The sequence below is a fragment of the Manacus candei genome, unplaced genomic scaffold (genome assembly GCF_025592945.1).
Source record: "Manacus candei isolate 608988 ecotype Guabito, Panama unplaced genomic scaffold, ASM2559294v1 h1tg000018l, whole genome shotgun sequence".
Lineage (NCBI taxonomy): Eukaryota > Metazoa > Chordata > Aves > Passeriformes > Pipridae > Manacus > Manacus candei.
In genome coordinates this window covers 5,789,637-5,814,617 of record NW_026138066.1, presented here as the reverse complement: position 1 = coordinate 5,814,617, position 24,981 = coordinate 5,789,637, and the positions used below count along the sequence as shown (strand labels likewise).

General features: G+C 44.8%; 1 protein-coding gene across 6 annotated transcripts in view; it reads left to right on the top strand.

Moving 5' to 3' along the window:
- Positions 1 to 3,613: 3,613 nt before the first annotated feature.
- ZC3H7B (zinc finger CCCH-type containing 7B) overlaps positions 3,614 to 24,981 on the top strand; it is a 46,501-nt gene continuing 25,133 nt past the window's right edge. The window contains exons 1-10 of one of the 6 annotated variants that reach the window (XM_051784209.1): positions 3,614 to 4,066; positions 10,555 to 10,615; positions 12,511 to 12,544; positions 12,925 to 13,122; positions 13,976 to 14,134; positions 15,732 to 15,812; positions 17,018 to 17,077; positions 18,458 to 18,500; positions 22,503 to 22,762; positions 24,264 to 24,612. In XM_051784209.1, the coding sequence (XP_051640169.1) occupies positions 10,563 to 10,615; positions 12,511 to 12,544; positions 12,925 to 13,122; positions 13,976 to 14,134; positions 15,732 to 15,812; positions 17,018 to 17,077; positions 18,458 to 18,500; positions 22,503 to 22,762; positions 24,264 to 24,612 (1,237 nt within the window). In that variant the 5' untranslated portion in view covers positions 3,614 to 4,066; positions 10,555 to 10,562. Of the gene's footprint in view, positions 4,067 to 4,808; positions 5,161 to 7,815; positions 7,854 to 10,554; positions 10,616 to 12,510; positions 12,545 to 12,924; positions 13,123 to 13,975; positions 14,135 to 15,731; positions 15,813 to 17,017; positions 17,078 to 18,457; positions 18,501 to 22,502; positions 22,763 to 24,263; positions 24,613 to 24,981 lie in introns of those variants that run through there. The other 5 variants (XM_051784210.1, XM_051784208.1, XM_051784211.1 and 2 more) reach the window with 5 other exon arrangements.

Genomic DNA, 24,981 nt, shown 5'->3' with positions numbered 1-24,981 from the left:
CGCCCCTCCGCCTCACCGCAGCCCGGCCGCGCCGCGCGACGCGTGGGCGGGGCTGCGTGGGCCGGCGGCCGCGGGGCACGCCGGGAGGTGTAGTCCTGCCTTCGGCGCCCGATGTGGCGGCCGCCACGCCGGCCTGGAAGAGCTACGTGAGTCTGTGCCCGAGCCCCTTCCACAACCCACGTCCCGAGAAGCTGCCGCCCGGCGAGCTCCCGCATGCCCCCAGAAGGGACACGCGTGCCTTCTGGTCCCTGCAGATCAATTTGTACTTGTGCGTTACTTTCAGACCTTTCTGCTGAAGAAGGTGCTTCACAGAATCACAGGATCAATTAGGCTGGAAAAGACCTCTGAGATCATCGAGTCCAACCTATGACTGAACACCATGTCAACTAAACCACGGCACTAACTGCCAAATCCAATCTCTCCTTAAACACCTCCAGGGACAGTGACTCCCCCATCTCTCTGGGCAGCCCATTCCAATGTCTAACCACCCTTTCAGTGGAGAAATTCCTCCTACAGTCCAACATAAACCTCCCCTGGCACAGCTGAAGTCTGTGTCCTCTCATGCTGTCACTTTCACCCAGGAGTGCACAGTCATTCCTGCTTAAGGATGCAAAAAGCATTGGTTTGCATGACAGCTCCATGTGTACGTTGTGCTTGACATTTTCTTTCTGAGTATAGGAACAAAAGTACATCCAATGAGGTGAGGTGAGGTGAGCTGTGCATAAACTTGCCTGCTACTGCAGTAGGTTTGCACAGCACTTCAGTCCCTTCTCTCTGAGCTGGAATTTATAGGCACTAATGCAGGTACCATTTCAGGTGGCAGATACCTGGTGAGATCACTATTGGGGTGGGTAACAAGCAGGATTTATTTTGCCATTTGATCCAAAAACACTGTAAGAGGCATTTTCCAGTCTCTCACAAATTTGCCAACTATGCTTTTAAGAAGCAACAGCAAATGCTTGTATGGACCCAAGAAAAGAATGTCAGTAGTTGGTGATCCTGGGTGACTTGGCACACTGCATTGAGGTGGGAGACCATGGTAGGCCTTTTTCCTTCTGGGGGAATACAAAAAGCAGTGAGGTTTCTTTGTGCAGCTTAAAGAATAAAAGCCATAAACTGATACAGCAACCAGATAGAAAACTAGAGCAAAATTTACCTCACAAATAATAAAGAGTTTCTCTTGCAACTGAAGAAAATTAAGAAGCACTTAGGCACTGACTAGACTATGGTTGTATGTGAGAAGCATAAAGCTGCCTGAATATGCAGATGTGATGAGGCAATAAATAAGTGTGATCTTGAGAAAGAGCTTGAATCCAGAAAATATAAGCAAGAAATTTGGCACTGGTTATTAGTTCCTCATGATTTTTAGCAATAAACATGATCATATCAAATACGTCTGATTTCCTTCTCTGTCATTCTCCCAAATATTGGGTAATTACCTGTGCCAGAAGGGCAAGAATAAAGTTGTTGACTGTAGGTGGATCTATGTTGGAATGTAGGTGTGCTGTGCCACTGTAGCATAGATTCTATACATTCTATACATTCCCCCTAAAAGAATAGCTTTACAAATCAAAGTAATTTCTACGACACTATATCTAGTTTGTAGCAGGAATTTGTGGTGTTTCGACTCTTGCTGACTACCTGCACATGAGACCTAGATAATGATGCTGGCAAACTGTGAAAATCTTCATTAACCACTAAGGAAAGATGTTTTTTTCATGAGAGGAGCAGTATATACGGGATCATGACCTTGCAGAACACCTATCAGTCTTACAGGCAAAGCAAATTGGGCTGGAAGGAAGTACAACCTGACATTAAATTCAAAATGCAGTCTTGAAAATGAATGTTCTTGAATTAAAAACTAGTGCTTATTCCAGCATAAGTCTCGATCGTATGTACATTTTGGTTTTGTTCCTCTTTCTCCTTGGCTCCTCTTAAGCTTTCTTCTTCTCATCCAGCTGTGATGTCATTTTCTTTCAGAGGTGCTGCAGGGTTTGAGGTATCCTGGGCTCTGTAACTCATTTGATGATGGCTCTGTTATGCTGCCACTGTGATCTGATATATCAACTCTCCCAGTGTTTACTTTCTCTCACCAGACCTGCTCCACCTTTCTTCTGCCCAAAACTATCCCTCCACAGGGTTTGTAATTTAATGTACATTTTGCCCAGCAGCTTCTACCAGAGGCCCAGCTTGGTTAGACTCCACTCATTGCCACACTGTCACTGTCTAAAAATAAGGGGTAACAAATCTCCTGAAGAGATAATAAAAATAAATATTGTCTTATCCATGGATTCAATCTTTGGATCATAATCAATATCTTAAAAAATTGCATTGTGATAAAATATTATGTAGAGCATTATACAGTGTTCTCCAGTGTCGTATGGTACATTATACAATTCACAGCCTATATTTCATAAATTTATCAGTTTATTGTGGCAGAGCTGCCAGAAGCCAATTCTACTCAGTATAATAAAGTCTTTCCTTTTCTGCTCAACATGTTTTAAATATTAAACAAGTTTAGTACACTTCAGATGTTACCTTCTACCTGCCTTTGAATCTTGTTGGAGTTGCTTAGCTGCAAAGCACAAAGTGACACTCTTGTGGGTCACTGTAAATAGAGAAGTGAGACACTCAGGAGTAAACATGTCACTGATTACATTGGAAAAAAGCTGGTAATTTAAACCAGTGTCAGTCTAGAAATGATTAACCTGATGGTAGAATCCTTTAGGGGGAGGAAAACCTGTTCTACCAGGGAGGCTCTACTGGGAGCTGATCATAAAACTCATTTCAGAAAGTTATTTTAAGTTAGTGATAGAGGAGCTGAGCAGGGATGAGTGAATCTCCCCATCCAAGGTGGTCTGTGTATCTGCGTCTTCACAACCATTTCCCATGATATAACAACATGGGCCACTGGGCCTCTTTTGCTTCCCACCAGCAGCTCTGTTCTGGGGCTCTGCTGGCATGGACGGCTGTGGAGATTCCATTTTCTGGAAATATTGAGGGATTTGGGATGAAAATAAGGTAAAAATCTGGTTCCAAAAAAGTGCCTAAACTCACATGTGTATACATAAATATAAAATATGAGATAACAAAAATAATATTAAATATAATATAACATAACATATAAAAATAAAAATATAACATAACATAAAAATAAAAATATATGTGCATATGCACATATGTAATATATGTGTGTATGTATATTATGGATATTTGTAGATTGTATAATACGCAACGGTATAAAATATAATATTAATACACACACACACATACATGCAGTGGGTATTCCTTTCCACCCAAAGATTTATGTTTTCAGAAGATGTTATTTACAGGGAACCCCCTCAGCAGTGCAGGGTGGAGTAAGTAAGGTCTGTCTGGAGCAGATAATTGCTCTGCCATAAGCAATGGCTCTGGCCCCTGTCCAGCAAACATATATATATGGGTGGGCAAAAGGGTCACTGCTTCACATATGTGATAATTCCGGGGGGTGTCTCATAATTCAGTTCATTGCTGCACTCGTATGCATGCAATCCCTCTGCAGACGCAGCTTTTCTTTCTTTTGGGGTATATTTTTTATATCAGCAAAGACAACCAGGAAGAAAAAAAAAATGTTGCATTAAAATTAGAATGGAGAGTCCACTGCTGAATCGGGGGAGTTTTTCCCGTGGTTTTTTTGTTGTTGTTGTTGTTTTTAAAGCCTAATTCACCTTAAGGAATCTCAAAACCAGCCACAAGGGAAAGATCTGTGAATTTTTGTAATGGAAAGCGGTAGCCTCTAGGGCCCAGAGGATATGCAGAGAGGCATTTTCTCTTGCTGGTGCAGCTGAGAGCGAGCGAGCGAGCGAGCGAGAGCGAGACCTGGAAATGAAAGTAAAGAGATCAGGAGGCACATGGAGGGAGCTGCAGGGGCAGCCGATCCAGAAGCAGAATGCTGCCTTCTGTAATTAAATAGCACTTACTATTATTATTACTTCTAGTAATAATACATTAATAATATCTCTAGTAATACAATACCATTTATCAAGGAAAGTTTACACATAGTGTGGGGGGGAAAACCCGAGAAGAGGTGAGTCCTTTATTTTTATTTTGGGGGGATTATTTTTGTCTTAAACCAATTCTGTATGTGTGTGTGTTTGTGTATGTAGAAAGCGGTGTACTTGAGAAACAAGAAAATCTGGATGTTGCTTCATTAGAAAGTAAAGGTTTCAGACAGTAAATGCATAGATGAAACGTTGTGTAATTGCAAATTAAAAAAAAAAGTGAGAAATAATACGAGTGAGATTTTGAAGCTAACCCCTCTTCCGCCGAAAATATGGGGTTTGCAAAAAAAAAAATTGTCAGACATCCTAATCCCACCCCCTGGAAAAAAATGTGGTAGTAGTCTAAAATTGGATAGCTAGGGGAAAAGCCCCTGGGTTTATATGGAAAACTTAGTATTAATCGCGTTTGTGCCTGTTTGGGGTTTGTAGGTTCGAGATCTGTGTTCTGGTCTGTATTTAGGCTGCAGTTTCCCCCTCTTGTTTGGTACAAACCCCATGAAACCGCAGAGAAGCCCTTGTGGAATTGCTTTTTAGATGCACCTTCCGTAGGGGCTTCTAAAGTTTATCAAATAAGAAGATTGTGTTTTGGTTTTGTTTGGGGGTTTTGTTTGTTTTTAATTCTTTAATGTTTCAGACAGTTTCCGGGTGGCGGAGGACGTTATGTGGTTTGGGTTCGGTTTGTGTTTTTTGGGGGTATTTTGGGGGGGGGGGGGTGTTGGTTTTTTTCTCTTAAAGCCGCCTCCCAGACTTCTGGAGATGTGTGATTTTTATTTAAGCGGATGGGGGGGTGAGGAAGGAGAAAGAGTATGTTTTGTTTTGTTTTCCTTTTCCCGGGGAAGCCTGGGGGTCTCTTGCCGCGGGAGACCCCTGCCAGCGGGGCCGGGGTGGTGGGGATGCTGGGGTGCCGGCGTCCGGCAGAGCCGCGGGGGCGCGGAAGGCGCCGCCGGCCCCTCTCCTCCCAGGCCGGCCGAGGTGGCGCCTCTGTCAGTGGCGGCCTCTACGCAAGGCCGGGGATCGGCGGCCTAGTGCTGGCAGTGGGGGGAGGAGGCGAGCGCGCCATGCGTGTGGGAAACAGCCCCGGGACTTAGTTTTACAAATGAGGCAGAGGAGGGCGAGCTAGGTGGGCACGAAACCAAGTGGCCGAGGGACGGGCAGTGTCACCCCAGCTCCCTCTCCTCGCTCCTTGGCTGTGCTGCGGTGGGGGCAGGAGGGAGGGTGGCCTGTGGTACATGCGGGTGTTATTTGTGGAGCACAAGGCTGAAGGGAACAGAAAATGGGGTGTCGGTGGCTGGGGTGGTCTCGAGGCTTTAGCTGCCACTGCCGTCCCCCTCCTGGGGAAACTTACGGTCACTGCTTTTATTTTCAGCGACGAGTGAGGGGGCTGTCACTACCTTGCTCTGCATTCACTGGGTGCAGTGAATATTGCTGGGTGAAGCTGGTGGCACCCCGATGACCCCAGTGGTGTTGCGCAGCAGCAGTGGCACTAGTGGGGTACTGGGATGTGAGACGGCAGCCATGGAAGTACCTTGGGATGGCTGGTGTGTGGAGGGATGGAGGTGTAAGGCCTGGTGGGCACAATGTGATGGTGGGGAATCCAAGAGCTGTTGGCTGTGAGAAGCACTCAAACCCAGGGAGTGGGCATGGTAGAAAGCAGATGCAGGAGTGAGCAAGAGCCAAATTTTGTAATGGGCTTTGCAGGTTGTCCTTTGCTTGACATGTGCCCAGGTACCTATTCTGCTGCACCACTGAGATAGCCAAACTGCAGCCAGTGAAAAACTCCCATGTTGCAGACCAGTGCATCCTGGAGCCTTTTTCCTCAGAAGCTCCAGTCTCAGTTCTACAACCTGCCACTTACATTTCAGTGTATTTATTTCTGGCTGAAATGTTACAGTCAAAGCCTGGAAGTCAGTCAAGTGTGAACTCATTGTCATCCCATAAATACAGTATGAAAAACTTTGCCCAAATTCAGCTCTGGCAGGGTTATGAACACCTGTGTCCTTGATAAGGTAAATACAAATCTTTCTGTTCATCTCATAGTGTCCCTACCGATCTGCCTATCTAGAGCATATCTACCCAGTTTGTGATTCAGGCACCCAGTTTATTGGCTCATGCTTTCTTCTGAAGACAAGAAAACCATTTTACCTGTGTGCAGCGTTTTATTTCTGTCTGGTAAATAGTTTGTAACTCATTGACAAACTGTGAATAAAGTTTTCTCTAGATGCTGGACCAGAGAGGATAAATGTCTCCAGACTGAAAGGATAAGAGCTTTGTAGTGGGGATATAAATACTCTGGATTTGAATTCTGCTGGTGATTTGAGTAGACAAATCTGGACAGACAGATTTGGGGGGGGGGGAAAGGACTCTTAGACACAATGCTTCATGAAATATTTTCTGCTGTGTTTCTAAAAATATTTAAAAGACAGAGAAAACAAAAGCTAAACAGGCTCTGTGCTTAAAATTAATTAGGCAGTAGCTGTGGTATGGTGTGCAGCAGAACTGAAGTGTTGCACATATGGATGGCTTGCTGCATGTTGGATTTGCCGGTGTAACGAGTGTGCAGCTTGGTCCGAGGGTTGAATGAAGCAGGCAGAGAGGCTGGAATGATGAGGGGAGACATAAGCGACTGAGTTTGCTGTGGTGGGGAAGGAAGTGTGAATAGCAAAACAAGGAGTCTGAATGGCAGCCTTCAGCAGTATTTGGGGCAGGCAGGACAGGGGAGGGATCTGCCAAGCATGAAGGAGGGTGCTGGTGTGAAGTCACATTGAAAGGGAAAAGTAGTTGTTCCTGAGAGGTGTGCAAAAAGTTGTTGGGACAGCAGCATGTGGTGTGCATTTTGAGGGTGTTGCCATGAAGAAATGAGTCTTATGTGAAAAGTCATGGCATAAGCCTGAATGTATGACAGAACTTCAGCAGAGGAAGCTGGTCATCCACTTGCAAGGAGAGAGGAATGTGGGGCAGTATCAGAGAGCAACAGTCTAGAGGGGAGATCAGGCCTGTGGTTTATGTCTAAAGAAGGCAATGGAGGGTTTTGGGTTGAAGAACACTTACTGTTGAAGATGAGGGTAGGACTGCAGAGAGTAAACAGCATGCAGTAAACACAGAGGGTTGTTTTTTATGAGGGTTTTGTAGCAAGGATCAAACTGTAGCTGTGTATTGTGGGACTTAAGAGAGATGCAATAGGTTGGTCAGCCATCCACAGGAAGCAAGGATGGAGTTGTTCATGCTGGATGCAGTGGCAGTGGTAGTGAGGAGAGAAAAAACAGAAGGGGAGCTCTGGGATGCAAGAAGTGTTGGGTAACTCTAGAAAGGAGACGTTCTGGAGCCATTCCCTGTAGTGCTTTGGCTGCACTCCAGGCTTGGGTCAGTAGTGTTTGAATGCCCTGCTCTGTGGGCAAGCAACAGTAATCAGTTCTCATTGTAACACATGCCCACATCCTGCTGTGTGGGATGTTTTAGCAGTGGGGTCAGGGTAGCCTTGAGAACAGGTACTGATCACTTCTTCCCTTCTTGTAGAGTGTTTTAAAAGCTGAGCTCGGGAACAGAAGTAGACTGTGCGTATCAGAAGCTTATCCAGGTGGCGATTTGTTTTGTGGATATACACAATTGTAAAGGTGTGCCACAGCATTTTGGAATGCAGCCGTTGACTTTGTGATGACCAGCCAGTGTTCAACTGCTCTTCCCACAGTCACCAATAATGTCCCTTTTCATCAGATCTGTGGGCTGCTGCTTCACTTCCCTGACTTTTGTTCTCTCCAGCATGGCTCATGGCTCAGGGAGCAGCAAGAGCAGGGCTGCTCCTCCATGGAAGGACAAGTGAGTAGCCAAAGGTGATGACAGTCACCAGCAAAGCTGTCACTCACTAGGGTACAGTCCCATCATATCTGAACAGTGCAATCAGAACTAGATGCCGGTAGCAATGGTCCATCAACAGTCCCAAAGAAGATGAGATTATGAATCGGGTCCAGGGTCCAACAGTGAGTCCAGCAGTAGGAGATGGAGTGGGGATATAAATACTTTGGATTTCAATTCTGCTGACAATTTGAGTCTGGACAGACAGATTTGGTGGGCGGGAAAAAAAGGGCTCTTAGACACAATGCTTCATGAAATGTGCCATAGGCAGGACCATAGACAAACTGTTTGTGGTGCAGGTGATAGGTTTGTCCTAGAGGTAGGACTGAGGAGAGGTTCACCCACAGTATAGCTCAGACAAGGCAGTATACGTGGACCTCAGATGAAATGGAGCTCCTAGACCACGAACAGAGGATGCAATAGGTGGGAGTCTAAAGTGGGGCTATTTGGAGCACTTCAAGCCTTTCAGGGACCTATTCAGGGACCAGACAGCTGGAAATCCCTCCTTCCTCCCCGTGCTTTCCCCATGAGCCTTTGTGAAGGTCCACTTGACTCTTTTGCCTCCTCTTCTCCCCCTTCCAGTTTGTCTCTTGTTATTTCCCGTGGTGACTTTACCCGCTCTTGTCTCTGATGGCCTTTGAGGTTCTTCTACAGTGCTCTGGGTTTGCTCTGTCCTCTTTTGTGTATTTCACTGCTGTCTATGTGGAAATGGTTCCTACTGCTGCTCTTCCTCTTGTCTGTTCTCTCTTACTTTATCTGCAGAATCTCATACAAGGAGAACTATCAAATGAATTGCCTCTGTCTTTTTTTCTACCCCTCAAGCCTGTCTGCCTGTAGCATTAGTGATCATATTAACCCCACAATCTCCTTGTTAAATTTCCTTGTTTCTTCCTGATTGCTCATGATCCAGGGTATTTATAAATCATTCCAGGCCTTCTGTTGGTGTTGTACTGAAGTATACCAGCTCTTCTCCATCACTTCTGTTGAAAGCCTTTGTAGAGATGCTGATCATAACTCACCTTGTCAGTTGGCTTTCCTTTTCTTCCTGTGCCGCCCATCCTGTTCCAAATGCAGCTGCTTAAAATCTTCTACCTGCTGCTCGAACCAGATTGTCCCCAAATGTAATGTCTGATGACTTACAAACTGCACAGTGTCACTTTCAAGCTCTTGCTTCCTTCTGCTGCCACTTTTTTCTGGGCTTTCTTTCACTCCTGCCTTTCCCCCTTCCCCCAACTCTCCTTCTCCATAAAGGGCAGGTATCAATTCTACATTTTGTGTGGCACAGAGAACAATCAATAAGGACTTGCTGAGTTGTCAGGATTGATTTTTATGTACCTTAAAGGCCTCTTCACCCCGTTCCAGACTGAATGTGCCATAGATACCGCAGGATATCTTAGAATGATAGGGATGGTGGGTGAAGGGAATTAAGGGAACTGGGTGATAATGTTCTCCAAGTTGTTGTAGTGTAGAGTTAGAGAAATTAGTTTTCACCATGATCTCTTCAGAGACCATCCCATGCTGAGAAGGCACAGTGTCTTCATCTGCACCTTATCTCAGTGTTTCTGTGCTTGCTGCTTTTGTCCCCAAGTTCCTGTTCCTCAAATGCTGAGCATTTGTGGTCACAGCTGGTTGATGTGAAATTTGCTGTCACTAGCAACTCTATTTTGGCACAAAGTGCCATCTTTTCTTGCCTTTGTTATTCTTTTCTTGTGTGACAGACCTGTGTACCTTAGAGAAAGGCCAGGGAGGAGCCATTCCAAAATTTGCTTCCAAACTGCAAGGGATGAAGCTCATGTATCTAATGATGTGATTCAAGCCTGTTTTAGGTGAGAAAAAGGTCATAACTCCAAAATGGCTCCATCATACTACTTATTCGTCTGTGCTTGCAGAGATCAGACTGGATTTGGTCAAAACCAGAAAAGTTACTGTGCCCATAGTTGTCTCTAAGTGTGGATAACTCTCTCTTGAGCCTTCCTGAGGCACTGCCCACCCCAACTTTAAAACTCTGCAGGGTGGGGCTCTTTCCCTCTCCAAAAGAGTATTCCCTAGTCTGTACTGCTCTAGTCTGCTGATTTTCAGCATGAAATCCTCATTGCATAGATTCAATGCTGCCCTTTTATGTGGACCATGGCAAGCAATTCCATCTTCTTCCTTTGTCTCTCTTTGTTATGTTCCTCCATACACCTTATGTAGGTAATTTATTTCATATGCTGTGAAGTAAACCAGTTTAAATCTGTCCCAGGTAAATACTGGTCAGAGTTGCTTACATGGGAGGCTCTCAGCACAAATTTCTGGAATGACTGCCACTGCAGAGAAAATGTTGTTGGGTTTTTTTTCTTTTTCCTAGAAGGCGATCACGATAACAGTTGGTTCCCGTTGCTTTATGTACTGGCAGCCTAAGCAGAGAGCTCAAATTGAAGTAATTCCTCTTTGCCCATGTATCCTATCAGTGGCATGTGAGAAAAAGCAGATACTTGGTAGTGAGCTGCTTGCTGTTCTGTATCTGTAGCGTGGATAAATCACGGGCTTTGCTGTTCAGGGCATCTGCTCTGGAACATTTTGTTAGTAGTAAATTCAGGCACAAACAAAATACTGTGCTGTTTAATTGCCAACAAGACCTAAAATGACTCATTTTGTGTTGTTTCTTTTTCTTCTTCCTCCACAGCAAGTATAATGGAGAGACAGAAGAGAAAACAAGAAATAGAGAAAGGACTTCAGTTCATTCAGTAAGTGGACAACCTCAATGTTCCCTGTGGATTTGGAGGCAGTTGTCTTTCTATTGAGGATTGCAGGAACTGAGTTCTTCCTATTCACTGCTTTGGGGTTTCTGCATGGGAAAGAGATACTGTCCTGAGGATTTTTGCTGTGATTTTTCAGGGTGCTCCTTGCCCTGCCAGCTCCCTAAGCTTTAAATTCTGTCATTTTAATTTCCTTGGGTTTTACCCTCCATTGCATTTCCAGGATGATTTTTATAGTCAGCATAATGCTAATAGTACTTGGACCTTCTACTTCATCTTCAGCATGAAGATCTCCAAGTGCTCTCTCAACAAGGTTATCCCACCTTTCTTAGGAAGAGAGATAGTGTTTCAATTCTGTAGGTGGGGAAAGCAAGGTAAATAACTTGTTAGGTACCCCATACGGTGCCTATGGGAGGAACAGATTACCTGGGCTCCTTTACAGTTGCCAGCCCGGTAGATGCCTCAGGTCACTCTTCTATGAATATCATGTGGCCTTCTAGAGCTTAAAGTGGTTGCTTATGTAATAGTTAAAAGTCCAAGTACTTCCTTATAAAATACAGTAGTATTTTTTCCCTCCAATGTTTGAGTTAGCAAGGGCCTCCAACTCAGGTCCAGGTTCCATGGTGAGTAATGAGATTGATTTGGGTTCTTCTTAAGACTGCTTTGCATCCTGCAATTAGTGTGGCTGAAGTCTGTGCCTCTACAGTAGGAAAAACCCCCACATCTTCCATGTTAGATATTTATATCCTGTGGTGTGGCCATGATATTTTCACCCCAGTCTGAGACTAAATGGGGCTGATAACTCAGTTTCAGAGAGGCAATTGTGAGGTTTATTTTGGTAGCATTTACAAAAATGCACAAGATTCTTAGGAAGAAAATAATTTAGAAATTTGAGGTGTTGTTCATGCATCTGGGGTGTATCTTGAACTCTGAACCAGGGGCAGTGCTGTTTGTTGGTTTGTTTTGGTGCAAAAGAGATAGCCCAAGTTTATAAGCAGCATGAATGTTTCTTACAAAGCCGTGACATTTCCTGTACTTAATTTTAAGGAGTAGATGGTGGTCAGATGAAATCTAAAATAAGTTTATTCTGTAACCAGTAAGACCATGTATGCACTGCAGGTGAGAAAGGCTATGAAAGGTGCTAAGGATTCCTCTAGAGCCTATTGATTTCTCCTTGAAGAGGAAAAATAAATATATGGGGACCAAGCCTGAGTTACTTGGATGGTCCAATTTGAAGAACAGAACCTTTCTCCTAAGTCTCAGTGCTGTTGTGGGGTAGGTGTTACCCACGCAAGCGCTGCCAGTTTTGTGGCACAGCCTTGGCCAACAGAGCTGGAGTTAAATAGCCTCCTAAACCTGCATTGTTTTCTCCCTTCCTTTTGTGGGGTAGACCCAAAGACATGTGGCTAAGTTAAGGCAGAGGAAAATGATTGCATGTATCACTGTATGTCTCTGGTTTCACAAAGGATTTGGGGAGGTCTTGGAGTGCCAATCTGGTTCCTCTCATTACAGCCAGATGCACATAAAATACACTTGTATTCTTCTTGACAATCTCTCACATGACTTGTCAAAGATGTGGTTTCTTAGATGATTGAAGACACGTTACAGACACATTGCACAGAAAATAGCTGAGAATAAGATTCCTCTAGTTTCAAGTCCCTTTGAGACCTGACCAACACTTGACACCACTGTGACCGTTACTGAGCATAATGGTCTAATGCTCCCCAACTGTGTTCTCTTTGCCTCAGCTGCCTTTTCAGTGATAAAATGTTCAGTAACTGAGATCATCAACAGAGGACCAGAAAGATGATTCCTTCATGAGACAAAAGCCCTTGTTTGCATGAATGCCTGTTTCATGAGTATTTTCTCTTCTTTTTTTTCAGGTCCACATTACCCCTAAGTCAAGAAGATTATGAGGTAATGGAGAATCTGTTTACTGAGGTTGGGAGCCCTCTGGATAGCAAGATCTGTTCTGTTGCACAGCCATTAGTTTACATACCAAAAGTGAGGAACGTGGGATGGTCTGTCACAATTTGTCTGTGACTTAAAGTTTTAAGGTTCTGACAGTGACAGCTTTCAGGGAAAGGAGAAGCCACTTGAGTGTTCAAGAAGAGTGGGGATTTGACTGGATCATTCTCCTCTACCAAAAAAATTGATGTTTTACATGAGAGTGGGAAGGCAAGAGCATCTTAGTGGGCAAGAAGTTTGCTAAAACATGTGGAAAGGAATGGGAAATTGGGAAGTCTCTCCTGTCTCTGAATATCCATTTGTCTACTTGTTCTCTCCCTGCTGCCCAGGCCTTTTTGCAGAAGCTTGTGAGAAACTTGTTTGCAGAGGGCAATGATTTGTTTCGAGAGAAGGATTTCAAGCTTTCACTGGTACAATATGTAGAAGGGCTGAATGTGGCAGATTATGCAGCCTCTGATGAGGTGACCATCCCAAAGGAACTTCTCTGCAAGCTACATGTCAACCGAGCTGCCTGCTACTTTGCCATGGTGAGTGCCTTCCCAAGTCATCCTCAGAAACCAGGGAGGACATCACAGTTGCAGTGCTGTGCAGTTGGAAAAGATGTCAGGAGGGATTTCAGTTGTTTTTGTCCACTCCCTGGTTGAACACTGGAGGAGATGATGACACACAGAAAACGCTGATATCACCCCACTATTGCACTGTGTCTTGCGAGACCAGAGGAAGGATGTGATGGAGATGGGGCCAGGCCTAAGGTACTGACAGTGCAGTTCTGGTCCACACTGATGAGGAGTTAGTACAATCCAGTATCTTCCAGTGCTGAGCAAACATTTCTCTGGAACACTGAGTATTGCTCTGGAGGCTTCTGCCTTCTCAAGTGGGCACTAGAAGATAGTAAGAAGGCTTTGGGTCTTGAAAGAAATTTCAGCACACACATGGAGAAGATTCTGAAATACTCAGGCTCTAAAAAGCTTCCATTTTACTAAGACATATAACAGCTTTCCTTTATGGCACAACTCCAGAGCAGGTCCATCCTGTTCATAATGAGGCTGTCCCCTGAAAATTTGCAAGTGGTCACATAATTAAAGACTGCCAAGTGTAACATGGCCAAGGTAGAGGGGGAGAGAAGATAAGGTTGCTCAAGCAGCCTTAGTTCTGTCATTCACTGACTTTGAAGTGTTTTGAGGTTTGCAGGATTTAACAAAATGTTCTGTTGATGTAGGTGTGTTTGTACACTGGTCGGTGCACGAGGTAATAAATATGTACTTCCAACTGCCATTTATATTCCTGTTTTCTACTGAGAGATAGAACGTTTGTATTCATACACGAGGAGGAGTTAGTCTGCTGTGCCACATCTGACTCCAGGTGGTCTCCTCCATGCAGGGATTGTATGAGAAGGCACTGGAAGACAGTGAGAAGGCTTTAAGTCTTGACAAGGAGAACATACGAGCGCTATTCCGGAAAGCCCGCTCCTTAAATGAGCTTGGAAGACACAAAGAAGCGTATGAGTGCAATAGCCGATGCTTGCTGTCCCTCCCACATGTAAGTTTTGGACATACAACTCAGCTTGAGTATTGTGGCTCACAACCTTCCTCTCTGCAACATGCTTAGTGTGAGGCCAGGGGATAGTGGAAGAAGAAGCTTGGCTGTTCCTGAGAGCATGCTTATGCTCAGAAATTCTGTCTCTCTGATTCAAAGATGTTTGTCCTCCCATGTTTCTTCAGTCCAAGTCACTTCTAAAGATAGTGCCAGCCACAGACACCAGTTAGTGACAGCAGGTTCAGTGGCCTGTTTGTGAAGAGCAAAACCCTGCCCTAACAAAATGTGAACTGAGGCCATAAGAATGTTTTAATTGGCTGCTTTTATATCTCTAATGGGAATGGCTAGGAGCATGGGACAAATGGGAATTGGAGCTTTGGAAGGAAAACATATAGTTTTCCTGTTTTGGATAAAAATGTCTCACGGTTTACTTACTGATTGCTAAGGCAAGCTGAAAAAGCTTTTTATTTCTTGAGGAACATGCAAAACTGTCCTTGACATCACGTCATAGTTATTTTTATGTTCACAGGTGTGTAAATTTTTGCATGCAAAGGGAGCTATCTGCATATACTAGGACCTAAATATTTTCCTGATAACGCTTTTGTTGAGCGTCGTCTTAGGCCAAATATTGAACAGGAAACCAGACTGATTACCCAGGTTCTAGTAAGCACTGGTTAAGTTTGCTAAATTTGGTTCTGATCCATCACTGTAATGCTATTACAAGAAAAATGCATCTACCTCCACACAAGAAGTTAACTTTCATTTATTATTATGTTATAGAATCAGTCTTTGAAAGTCTTCAAAGAAACTGTTAAAGTACTCTGATATTTTTGCAAACAGGGAGAGAGAGGAAAGCAGAAGGAAACAGTTGCTGGTATAAGTTAAGAAGGTTGTGGGCAGAAAGCCCATGGTGGTGTGTGAGTGGGCATGGGCACTGAGCAGGGAGGGTGGTAAATGGCACACAATGAGGAAAGCTAAAGGATCTGCTTGACTAAGCTGAGGCAGTTTCACTGGAGCTGAAGACAGTGAAAATGCCTTCTAGCTAGTAAGTTGGAAACTGAGGCTTGGTTTCAGCTTTAAAAACAAGGAAACAAACAAACAAGTAAAACAGGCTAGTGAATATAGTCTGCATATCAAAACTGATTATTAACTCTGCAGCTAGCAGAGAGGGAAGACGTGCAGGCTCCTTCCCAGGCATGGAGACCTTGAAGAAGCTGTATCAGCCCCTAGCAGCCAGCCTTGGCAGCTCTTCCAACCATCTTGCCAGCAGGACTCATAAACCCTGCTTTTGCAGAGTGGGTGCTTTTTTGGAAGCAGATATTTGATTCTGATCTTCTGCAGCATTGAATATTCACTCTGGACTTCTGCAGAGTGTAGGGCAGAGCTCTTGGTGCAACTGCAGCATCTTGGCAGGACTCAATGACAAGAACGCTGAGGTCTGCCTGGACTCTCCTAGGGCTGCTCTGGGAATTGCCCACCTGCTGCTGTCTAAAAAAATTGAGGCCTCTTGGTGCAGCCCAGTGTGCATAACTGCTTTCCTCTTTATTTCATTCTGTGTGCCACAAAACTGAAAGTGTCCTGTCAATGGTTTTGTCCCCAGGATGAAAGCGTCACACAACTGGGACAGGAACTTGCCCAGAAGCTGGGACTGAGGGTTCGAAAAGCATACAAAAGACCTCAGGTAGGACTTCTTTTTGGTTAGAGGGTATCCTTTGGCTCATGCAGATTTACTTTTGCAGAAGTGGGAGGTGCTGCTCTGCAGTTGCAGACACATGTACACCACCCTGCCAACCCTCTTGCAGGCTGCTAGCCTGTGTACACTTCATGGTGGGGGAAAGGCCTGCACTTTGGGAGAGCAGCAGGTACACATCCGGTCAGATCCCAGGAAAGGAGGCAAAAAACGAGTCCTGGGTCCACTACTTAACACCATTGGCTGGATCTGTAACTTGGCTCTGCAAGTAACTGCTGCTGTAGTTGGAGTACTGTAGGTGTTTAAATGTGTACCCTGCGATGGAGCTAGAGGGCGTCAGGCCACTGCTAGCGCTCTCCCATAAAGCTGCCTTGGTCATGGATTTTGTTGTCAGAAGTAGGGAACATAAGCTGGTAGTGGAGGCCGACGTTTGCATTCGCATCCTCGGCCCCATGCGCGGTGGTGTCTTAATCAACCGGAGTGTTCCATCTCCAGAGGGGCACCTTTGTAATATGAAGTGGAGTGATTGGTGGGCATTAAGTTTGCAGAGAGCTTTTGGGTAAATCTGACTATAATGTTTTAATCCTTTCCCTGACAAACTTCACATGTGATTTTCCTACCCTGAAAAAAACTCCTTGATGTTGTAGAAGCTCTCAACACTCCCAAATGATTCTGTCTCAAAGAAAGGGAAGCTTTTTGCAGAAATACTTTTTGTAGCTGTTCGCTGTGTTGGCCTTGCTGCCTTTTTTTGGTGTTGTCGTGTTACTCAGTTGAGATGGGCTTAAACCACTTGTATGTGAGAAATACAAAAATTAAAAACTCTGAAATGCTTTTTATTATTTGAAATTTAGTGATTGGTATTTTGATAACTTTGCAATCTCTTCTGTTGACTTCCAGCTTTCATTCCAACACTGTAATACCTTCCTAAAATAGTAATTTCTTAATAAAAAGAAACAACCTTCTGTTCCTCAGGGAAGTTTTTTGCTTCCTGATTGTGTCGGATGTTCTGAGGTGTACAGAACAAATTTATGTCCCTTTTTAGTGTTAAGGAACATGTACCCTTGTGCCACAGCCTTTTGGGGTAGCATTTATTTTGGGGCAATGCCTGGAAGGAAACTCTATTGTAACCCAGCTTTGCCTAGTTTATGAGCATTCATGGGCTGAATTCTGCTCTGAAACCTCTCTCTTCCTTGCAGCAGGAATTGGAAACATTCTCACTACTCAGTAATGGCACATCAATCAATTTATCAAACCAGGTAGAGTTTGCATCCTGTGGTTGTTACTCTTTATGGATTGTGTTACTAGAATGCTTTGCAGTTTTGTTTACATGCAAATTTGTAATGATCTTTTAGGATTGAACTGTATTAATTAGTTTTCCACTTTTAAGGAATATTTTCAAGGAAATTAATTTCTTTGAAAATATTTCTAGTGACAGCATTTTTGTTGTCAGTAATTAGATTACTGAAAACGGTCATTTTGCTTAGTTATTGTGAATGTTTGCTTTCTCTTGCATTTTAAATAAATTTTCATTTTCAAGTTTTTATGTAGTTAACAGCAGTGCTAAGTAAAAGTCAGAAAGTGCAACCGCTGAAGAAACATACAAATTAAATGCTGTGATGTTCTGAGAGAGGTACATACACAGCTTATGTACTTTTTGTACTGTCCTGGGACATCCAGGTGACCAGGGCACTGTACAAATGCTAAGGTAAAATATAAGAAATTGCGGATTTCGTTGTTCTAACACTGGGTAAAAACAAACCAAACTAAACACTTGCTGTTTTTACAGGCTGTTTGGTAGCTCACACTGCTCCTTAAAGCAAACAAACAATAAAACTGTAAACATTGTAATTTTGTACAATAAGGTGGGATACCAAAGAATTAGTTTACCTCTCATGCTTCAGTGCCTTGCCTTCACATCTTTCTATGAAGGCCAGTCAGCTTTCTTTAATGGTTGTGCCTAGTTTTTAATTTGAAAATCTTTCCTTTTGCAAGAATTGAAAGTAGTGCAAGAACTATTGTAGTAGATGCAATATCTCAAGACAAATGCTTTACTTGTGCCTTTTTAAGTTTAAGCTAAAGGCACACCTCTGTTTATGATTCCGTAAAATATGGACTCAATTTATTTCTTGCCTGGAGCTCCAAGTCAGCAGTTGTCTTGGCGGAAACATTTTCCTGTTTTGAGTTTGCTGTAAAAGTTTGTGGGTTTTAGATCGCAAAATATGTGAACTAAGAAAAGGAACGTTGCGTAAGATCAGGCTAATCAGCTCTCCCATGCTGGGGGCTGACCGATTGATGCATCCTGGGACTTGGGACACAGTATTCTCACCCACACGTGAAAAACCCTCCTCTATGTATGGATTTATTCAAATGGTTGGATATTGCGCAGGGATGGTATTTCTTTGCAGCAGAATGGTTTGTACACGGATGAAGGTAAAAACGAATAGGTTCCTTGGATTAATGGCCTCTTAAAGTTCATTGCCTTTACTGCTCTAGCAAGGAAAGAGGCCATAAGGGAAAAGACGGGGTCATATGCATTTAGTAGTAGTAAAGAATCTCATCTGTGAAGTGTGGATATCTGTTTAAAGATTCATTTATCACAATATTTTTCTCTCCCCTTTCCTACATCCTCTTTGCAGACTACTTCCAATGGATTGGGTTCGATAGATGACATCGAAACAGGTAAAAATATCCCTCTTCTCAGATTTTTGTGGCTTCAGAAAGGTATGTGACTAGACTGGCAGGCCTGAGAGGTTCATCCCTGCATTTGTGTCTCTTCTGCACACTCCTGGCTTTGGTAACAAGGAAGAGCGAAAGGTGGTGGAAAGCAGGAATGTTTTTTCAGCAGAAAAGGCCAGGCCCAGTGAGAGACACATCTGGGAATTAAAAGGGTTTGCTGAGATACACAGCTCTCTCCAGTTGTGCTTTCTTGAAGCTTGGCAAAGCTTCTGAAGCTCTGCTCCCAAACAAAACAGTCCAGATAAAGTGAAGTTAAGGTTATAGGCACCGCTTGTGCTTTGAGTGTGTATTGTACTCCAAGATGTTGAGGTGGAGCAATTGAAAACAAAAGGAGTTGGGAGGGACCAGGGAGAGCTGAGTTCAGGGTTAGGCACCCAGGAGGAGCAGAAGGAGGGCTAACAAGGTTGCTTTTCTCATGCTGTGAAACAAGTGACCTTAACTCTGCCCCTGTAGAAAGGCTTGCTAAGTGTGTTGCCCTTTGTTGTGTGCTGGAGCACTGAGCTTGTGCCTCTGAGCACATCCCTCTTTGTTCCTTCAAAAGGTAAGGAACACACTTACCTGTGTGTGAGGGTAAGTGTGAGGACTTACCACTGCAATGGCTGTTTTTATAGAAAGAAACTAATTTCATCGTTAAGGTGCTTTTGGAAACATGTTAGTTTTCTGTTGAATGCCAGTTCAGCAGCTGAATGCTACATGTGATCATGAGACCCAGTTCTGTGAATTAAGGAGAGTTTTTCACATTATCTTGCAGTGCTGAAATGAATTGGACTCCTACTATAGAGTACAGGGTGACTGCGTCCAGTAAGCTCTTTATCTAATTACGATTTGTGTAAGAGCAGCATGCCACCTTTGCTGCAGTTCAGGCAGACAAAGCCTTTACTGCTAGGAAACCTTTTCGAAAGCACTGGAATTATGTGTTATCCCCCTGACCTGAGAGTGGTGTGCCAGCAGGAGGGCTGTGGGTGCTGGGAACCTTGAGAGTTTCAGATTCTAAGCTTTTTTAGCAAGGGTTTTTTTTGTTGTTGGTTTGGTTTGGTTTTGAGATCCAAACTGTTCAAGCCCTTTCCTCCATGTTTTGCTTGAAGTGATCTGATTAACTCAGCCTGTTCTGCAGAGATCATGGCTCAGATCTGGCTCAGTATGGCCTTTGGCTAGCTAATGCACTAGGGAACCACTGCTGTTTGGGGAAGTGGAGCTAGAAACTGGGCTTTTAAAAACTCTGTACTTGCCCCTCTGGGTCAGACAGGTATATGGCCAGAGAAACTGCCAGATGGGAGGGCTTGGTTTGAGACTTGGTTCATGGGAGCATATAGACAAGACCCTCACTGAGCTTATAATAAATACCTGGAGCTTAGTGTCATGGCAGTGGCAGAAATCAGGAGGGGTGTGTGTGTCTGTGATCTACTCATCAAAGAAAGCTGTTTTATTTTTTGAAGATGGAGCAAACATTAGGTGAATGCAGGAAGTGTATGAGCTTTCTGTAAGGAGAGTACATGAAATATGGGTATCGTGGCTGGTAAGGTCAGCAGGTGGGGTGTCCTGAGGAAAGCAGGAGTGGGAAAGGAGGGATGGGAAAAAAGATTGGACAGAGGAGAGTGGGAGGAATGACAGGGGTGGTCAGAGAGGGGAGCAGACATCTCCCCTCTGCTCCTTGCAAGTAGTGGAACCTGTTGGTCCCTGCTCTTCTCCTTGCCCTTCACATGCACTGTGCTGTGGGGGGTCCCATGTTATTCTCTGCCTTTTGGTTGTGCATTCAGCTTTTCTGGATTTGGGGCCTCTTAGGATGTGTGAGGGCCTCTTTTCTCTGCTTCCCAGTCTGAATGGAAACTGGAGAGCCTCATTCATTCCTCAGAGAAGGTCTGAACTGCTGGATCCTTTGGGGCCCTGTCATCGTGAACCCTTTTGCTCCCTGCTGAATGTGTCCCTATCCCTTCCAGCGTGTTCTGAACTTCTTGTTGGCCTCTGCAGGGATCTTGACAGTACTCCAGATTTAAACATCTGAAAAATGGGAAGGCACAAGCCATCCCTTTGTACTGCAGGGAATCTGGCTGAGCTGCCAGCTATGAGGCCATCACCGAGGGAAGCTGGATGGCTGGCTCCCGAGTGCAGATGGAGGTTCTGCACCAAAGGGACATGAGCCGAGAGAAGTCATCGCAAAGGGGGCATGGGCTTGGAGCCGAGCCTGGTCTGAGGGGCAGTTGCAAAACTAAGGACACATACAGCCTGCCTTTGAGCTGCTGCCTGTGGGAAATGTATTCAGCTGCAGCACTGAAAGCTTGTGTTGGATCCCATAAGGTACAACATGTGCGTTCTTTCAATGACATGCTTGAGGATGTGGAGAGGGTGCCTGAGTCTGTTCCTTGCCACTTCCCCCTGCTTTCCCTGCCTTTTATCACAGCTTGGCCTCCAGTGCCTTGTACAGTGACCTTTGCTGTGGTCCATCCACATGGACTACTCACAACAAATGCTGGAGGAAAGGTTGCAGTGGATGGTGCTGTGCTCCTGGTGGGGCTAGAGATAAGGGGGCCTGCCTGTGTGTGTTGTCTGCTGTTGTTTTGTTCAGGACTTGGGGGTTTGCTGCAATTGGTTATTTGCTGAGCTCTCTAAGAAAGGCACCACCACATTCCTCACTGAACACACGCTGTAGATACAGTAACAGGGCTCGCTCGCCCAGTCCCAGTTACAAAGGGATGGCCGAGTTCTTGTGGGGACTGAGTGAGCAGACAGGAGGCATTTCTTGCTGGATCAAGTTTTGTGTCTCCAAAGCTTGTCTAGTTTCTTTCCCAAACTTATCAGTCTTTCTAATAAAATTTATTGTCTCTCCTTCCAAACTTTGCCTTGCTTATAGCCTTAGACCATTGCAGCTACAGTGCAGCCTCTGGGATGTGGGTGGAGAAGGTAGCATCTTTGTCTTATTTCTTTTCTTTTATTCCAGGACATCTACACAGGGGCAGAATTAAGGTAGTTTGGGTGCTTGGTTTGAGAACTGCAAATGTAATACTGCATTTTCCAAATTTCTAACATTTGAACTTCTTTTTTTTAACCTTTAATTTTTTTGAGAATAAAATGCTCTTCTTTGAAAAATATGTGCTTGTAACTTAACTTCATTTAACAGAGGTTTATATTGCATGATGGGAACATCTTACCATTTCAGTAGTGTACTGGAGAGGGAAAGAAGCCTTAGGGAAAATCACTGCCTCTCTCCTGGCTCTCACAAGTTCCCAAGGGGATGTTTGCTGCTCACGTGTTGAGGGGGAGTATGGGCAGCCACCTCCCAGCTACAGACATCAGGAAGGACTCAGGAGCAGGGAATTTACCTGGGTAAAGACAGCTGAGTGAGTCTGATGGGGATTTCTGGGGACACATTGATAGCATAACGTGATCTGAGCACTCAGTCTCTGACTCTTTTCTCAGCAGGGCCTTGTGTTTTTTATCTTCTGCTGTTTAGGAGGCCTGGGTTTTTAGAGAGGGTGTATGCAAGTAAGCAGACTTTCAGCTGGGATATCAAAGCTCCAAGGACTAGAGAAGGCAGTGATCTCTGCCAAATGTATTAGTGAGGAACATTAAAGGAAACACCAGGTGGTGGCTTATAGAGAAATCGGATTATGTGCCCCTGGCCTTTAGTCCTGGCCACAGTGAACTCAGTAGCTGCTCAGCCACAGATTTTGTGTTGTTCCTGGTTACTGTACTGCTTGCCAAATCCCGACAGTCAGACTGGGCACTGGCCCTTAGAATGTACTTCAGCTATTGGTGAGCCATTGGAGAGCGGGAACAAAAATGAAAGGGCAAGTACTCTTCAGACTAGAGCCTCTCCTCTCGAAAAATTGGCATACTTCGTTTTTGTGATTTGTGGAGTTGTACAATATTGTTTTTGCCAGGCTGTGCTCTGCTTGCTTCCTGCAAGAGGCTCTCCTGGTGACTGGCTCTGTTTCTCTCTCATCACAGACTGCGCTATGGACCTGCAGTGCCTCCCGGCTCCTGTGGCCGCCTCCATCCCTGTGAATGATGGGCTGGCCCCTTTGCCCTCTGACGCAGATGCAAAGGGCTTGCCTACCTCGCTCCCTGCTGCCAGCTTGCTCCCATCTCCAGACTGTGTACCTTTGCCAGTGCCTGAGAGCGTGGAGGACTTCACAGATGGGGACATCATTGGGGAAGAACTGGACTCCCTCCTGGACTCCCTTGCTGAAGGGTCACCATACCCTCTAGTAAGAGTCAGCACTGCATGGGTCCCCTGCTTCTTGTTCCAAATATGTCCCTGGAGCATGAGGATATGCATGCTACCTCTCTCTGTTTGTAATTATTTTCTCCTAACTCTTCCTCTGGCAAAACCCATTCATTACTTCCTTTATTTCTGCAAGTGGCTTGTGAGTATCTAAAGAACCCTCCTCCAAGCCTGTTTTGCCATGTACAACTTCATGGAGCTGCCTCTCAAAGTGTACCCTAGGTAGCCTTCCTCGGACATTTTCTTCCACCTGGCCTCTGATGTCGAGGAGTTGAAGCAGGTCTGAGGGTAGAAATGAGTGGGGTGAAGCAGGAATGATGGATGTATTTTATACAGTGGCCATGCTCTAAGGTTCTTGTATTTTGTGCAGACTGCATTCAGCCTATGCTCTTTGAACAGGTCTGGAAGCTGCAGACGCAGTCTGTATTCATACTTATGTTAGATTTTATTTGCCAGTGTTGCTGATGTTATGTGAGCCAGCTTAGGTCTGGAGGCAATATAATCACATTCACGTTGGATGCCTCTGAGCCAAAAAGCCCTGATGGGAGGTGCCACGAGTCATGGTCCTTACCCTGACCTTGGTGCAGTGTGTACTCAGCTGCACTGTTTCTCAGCCTGAGGTGGTTTAAGTGCCCAGCACAGGGTTCTGCCTTGCAGACTGATGAGCTCAGGTAGCCCAACACCTCCTCAGGGATCTTGGTCCAGACTGTTTGCAGTATAGATAGATTGGAAGGTCTGTGGTGGACTGAGCTGCCAGGTATCCTTTTGCTTCAGATAGTATAGCACGCACCTCAGTGGGAGCCTGTTGCTCTCTGTTGTCATGGTTTAGCCCCAGTCAGCAACTAAGTACCATGCAGCTGCTCACTCACTTTCCCCCTGCCCCTTCCCCAGTGGGGAGGATAATGAAAAAAAATCAAAAATCCAAACTTGTAGTTTAAGATAAGAACAGTTTAATAATTGAAACAAAATAAAATATGATAATAAAAATAATAACAATAATAATAATAATAGAAAAGGAGAGAGAGAGGGAGGAATAAAACCCAAGAGAATGAAGTGATGCATAATCCAGTTGCTTCCCACCCACTGACCAATGCCCAGCCCATCCCTGAGTAGCAACTGGTGACTTCTGATCTAGTCTCCCTAGTTTATATACTGGGCATGATGTTTTGTGGTATGAAATATCCCTTTGGCTTGTTCAGATCAGCTGTCCTGGCCATGCTCTCCTGCAGCTTCTTGTGCATCTGCTTGCTGGCAGAGCATGAGAAACTGAAAAGTCCTTGACTTAGAGTAAGCACGACCTAGCAACAACCAAAACACCAGTGTATTATCAGCATTATTCTCATGCTAAATCCAAAACACGGCACTGTACCAACTACTAAGAAGAAAATTAACTCTGTGCCAGCCAAAACTAGGACATCAGATTTAAGTCTCTACTCCTCATTCCTAATGTGCTGTTTATCCTCCTCCTTCCTGATTCCCTGAAGTCTCTGGTCCAGGGCACCATTCCTGCCAATCTGCCAACCGAGATGCCCCAGTTGATTCCTGTGTTTCCGGGGGGAACTCCGCTGCTGCCTCCAGTCGTGACAGCCAGCATCCCTGTCTCCACCCCTCTGCCACCCGCCTCCTTTGGCCTGGTGATGGATCCCACCAAGCAGCTCTCCTCCTCCTCTGTCCTGGATGCCTTCGAGGCCCCACCAGGAGGAAGTGGCGGCTCTACTTTAGATTCGCTGGATTCCCTGGATCTGCTTCCCTACACAGACACACGGCTCGATGCCCTGGACTCCTTTGGGACAAGCAGAGGGTCTCTGGATGCCTTGGATTCCTTTGCCATTGGTAGGTGCAGAGTGACGGGGTTTTATGCTGCCTTAGCTGTGAATGCACGCCAAAATTATTTCCTTCAGTGCTGAGAACATCCATCATGTGGCTTTATCTGCTGGTGTGGCAGAATGGGAATATAAATGTAGAGGAGAGCAGGGAGTTGTCTTGGACAAGAGCAACTGAGTATGTTTAGCTCAGGAGTAATGAGAAAGGCTGTCAGGTGTGTAATCCCAGACAACCAGTACGTGCACAGAGTGAAGTTTAAAGAGGAGAATGGAACACAAAGGTGTATATTGATGATTGGTGAGATTTAAACCTGGCTCGGTGTCCAGGACACCTCCCTTGGCACAATTTGCTGGACTATAGCATGCTTCCTCCCCCCTC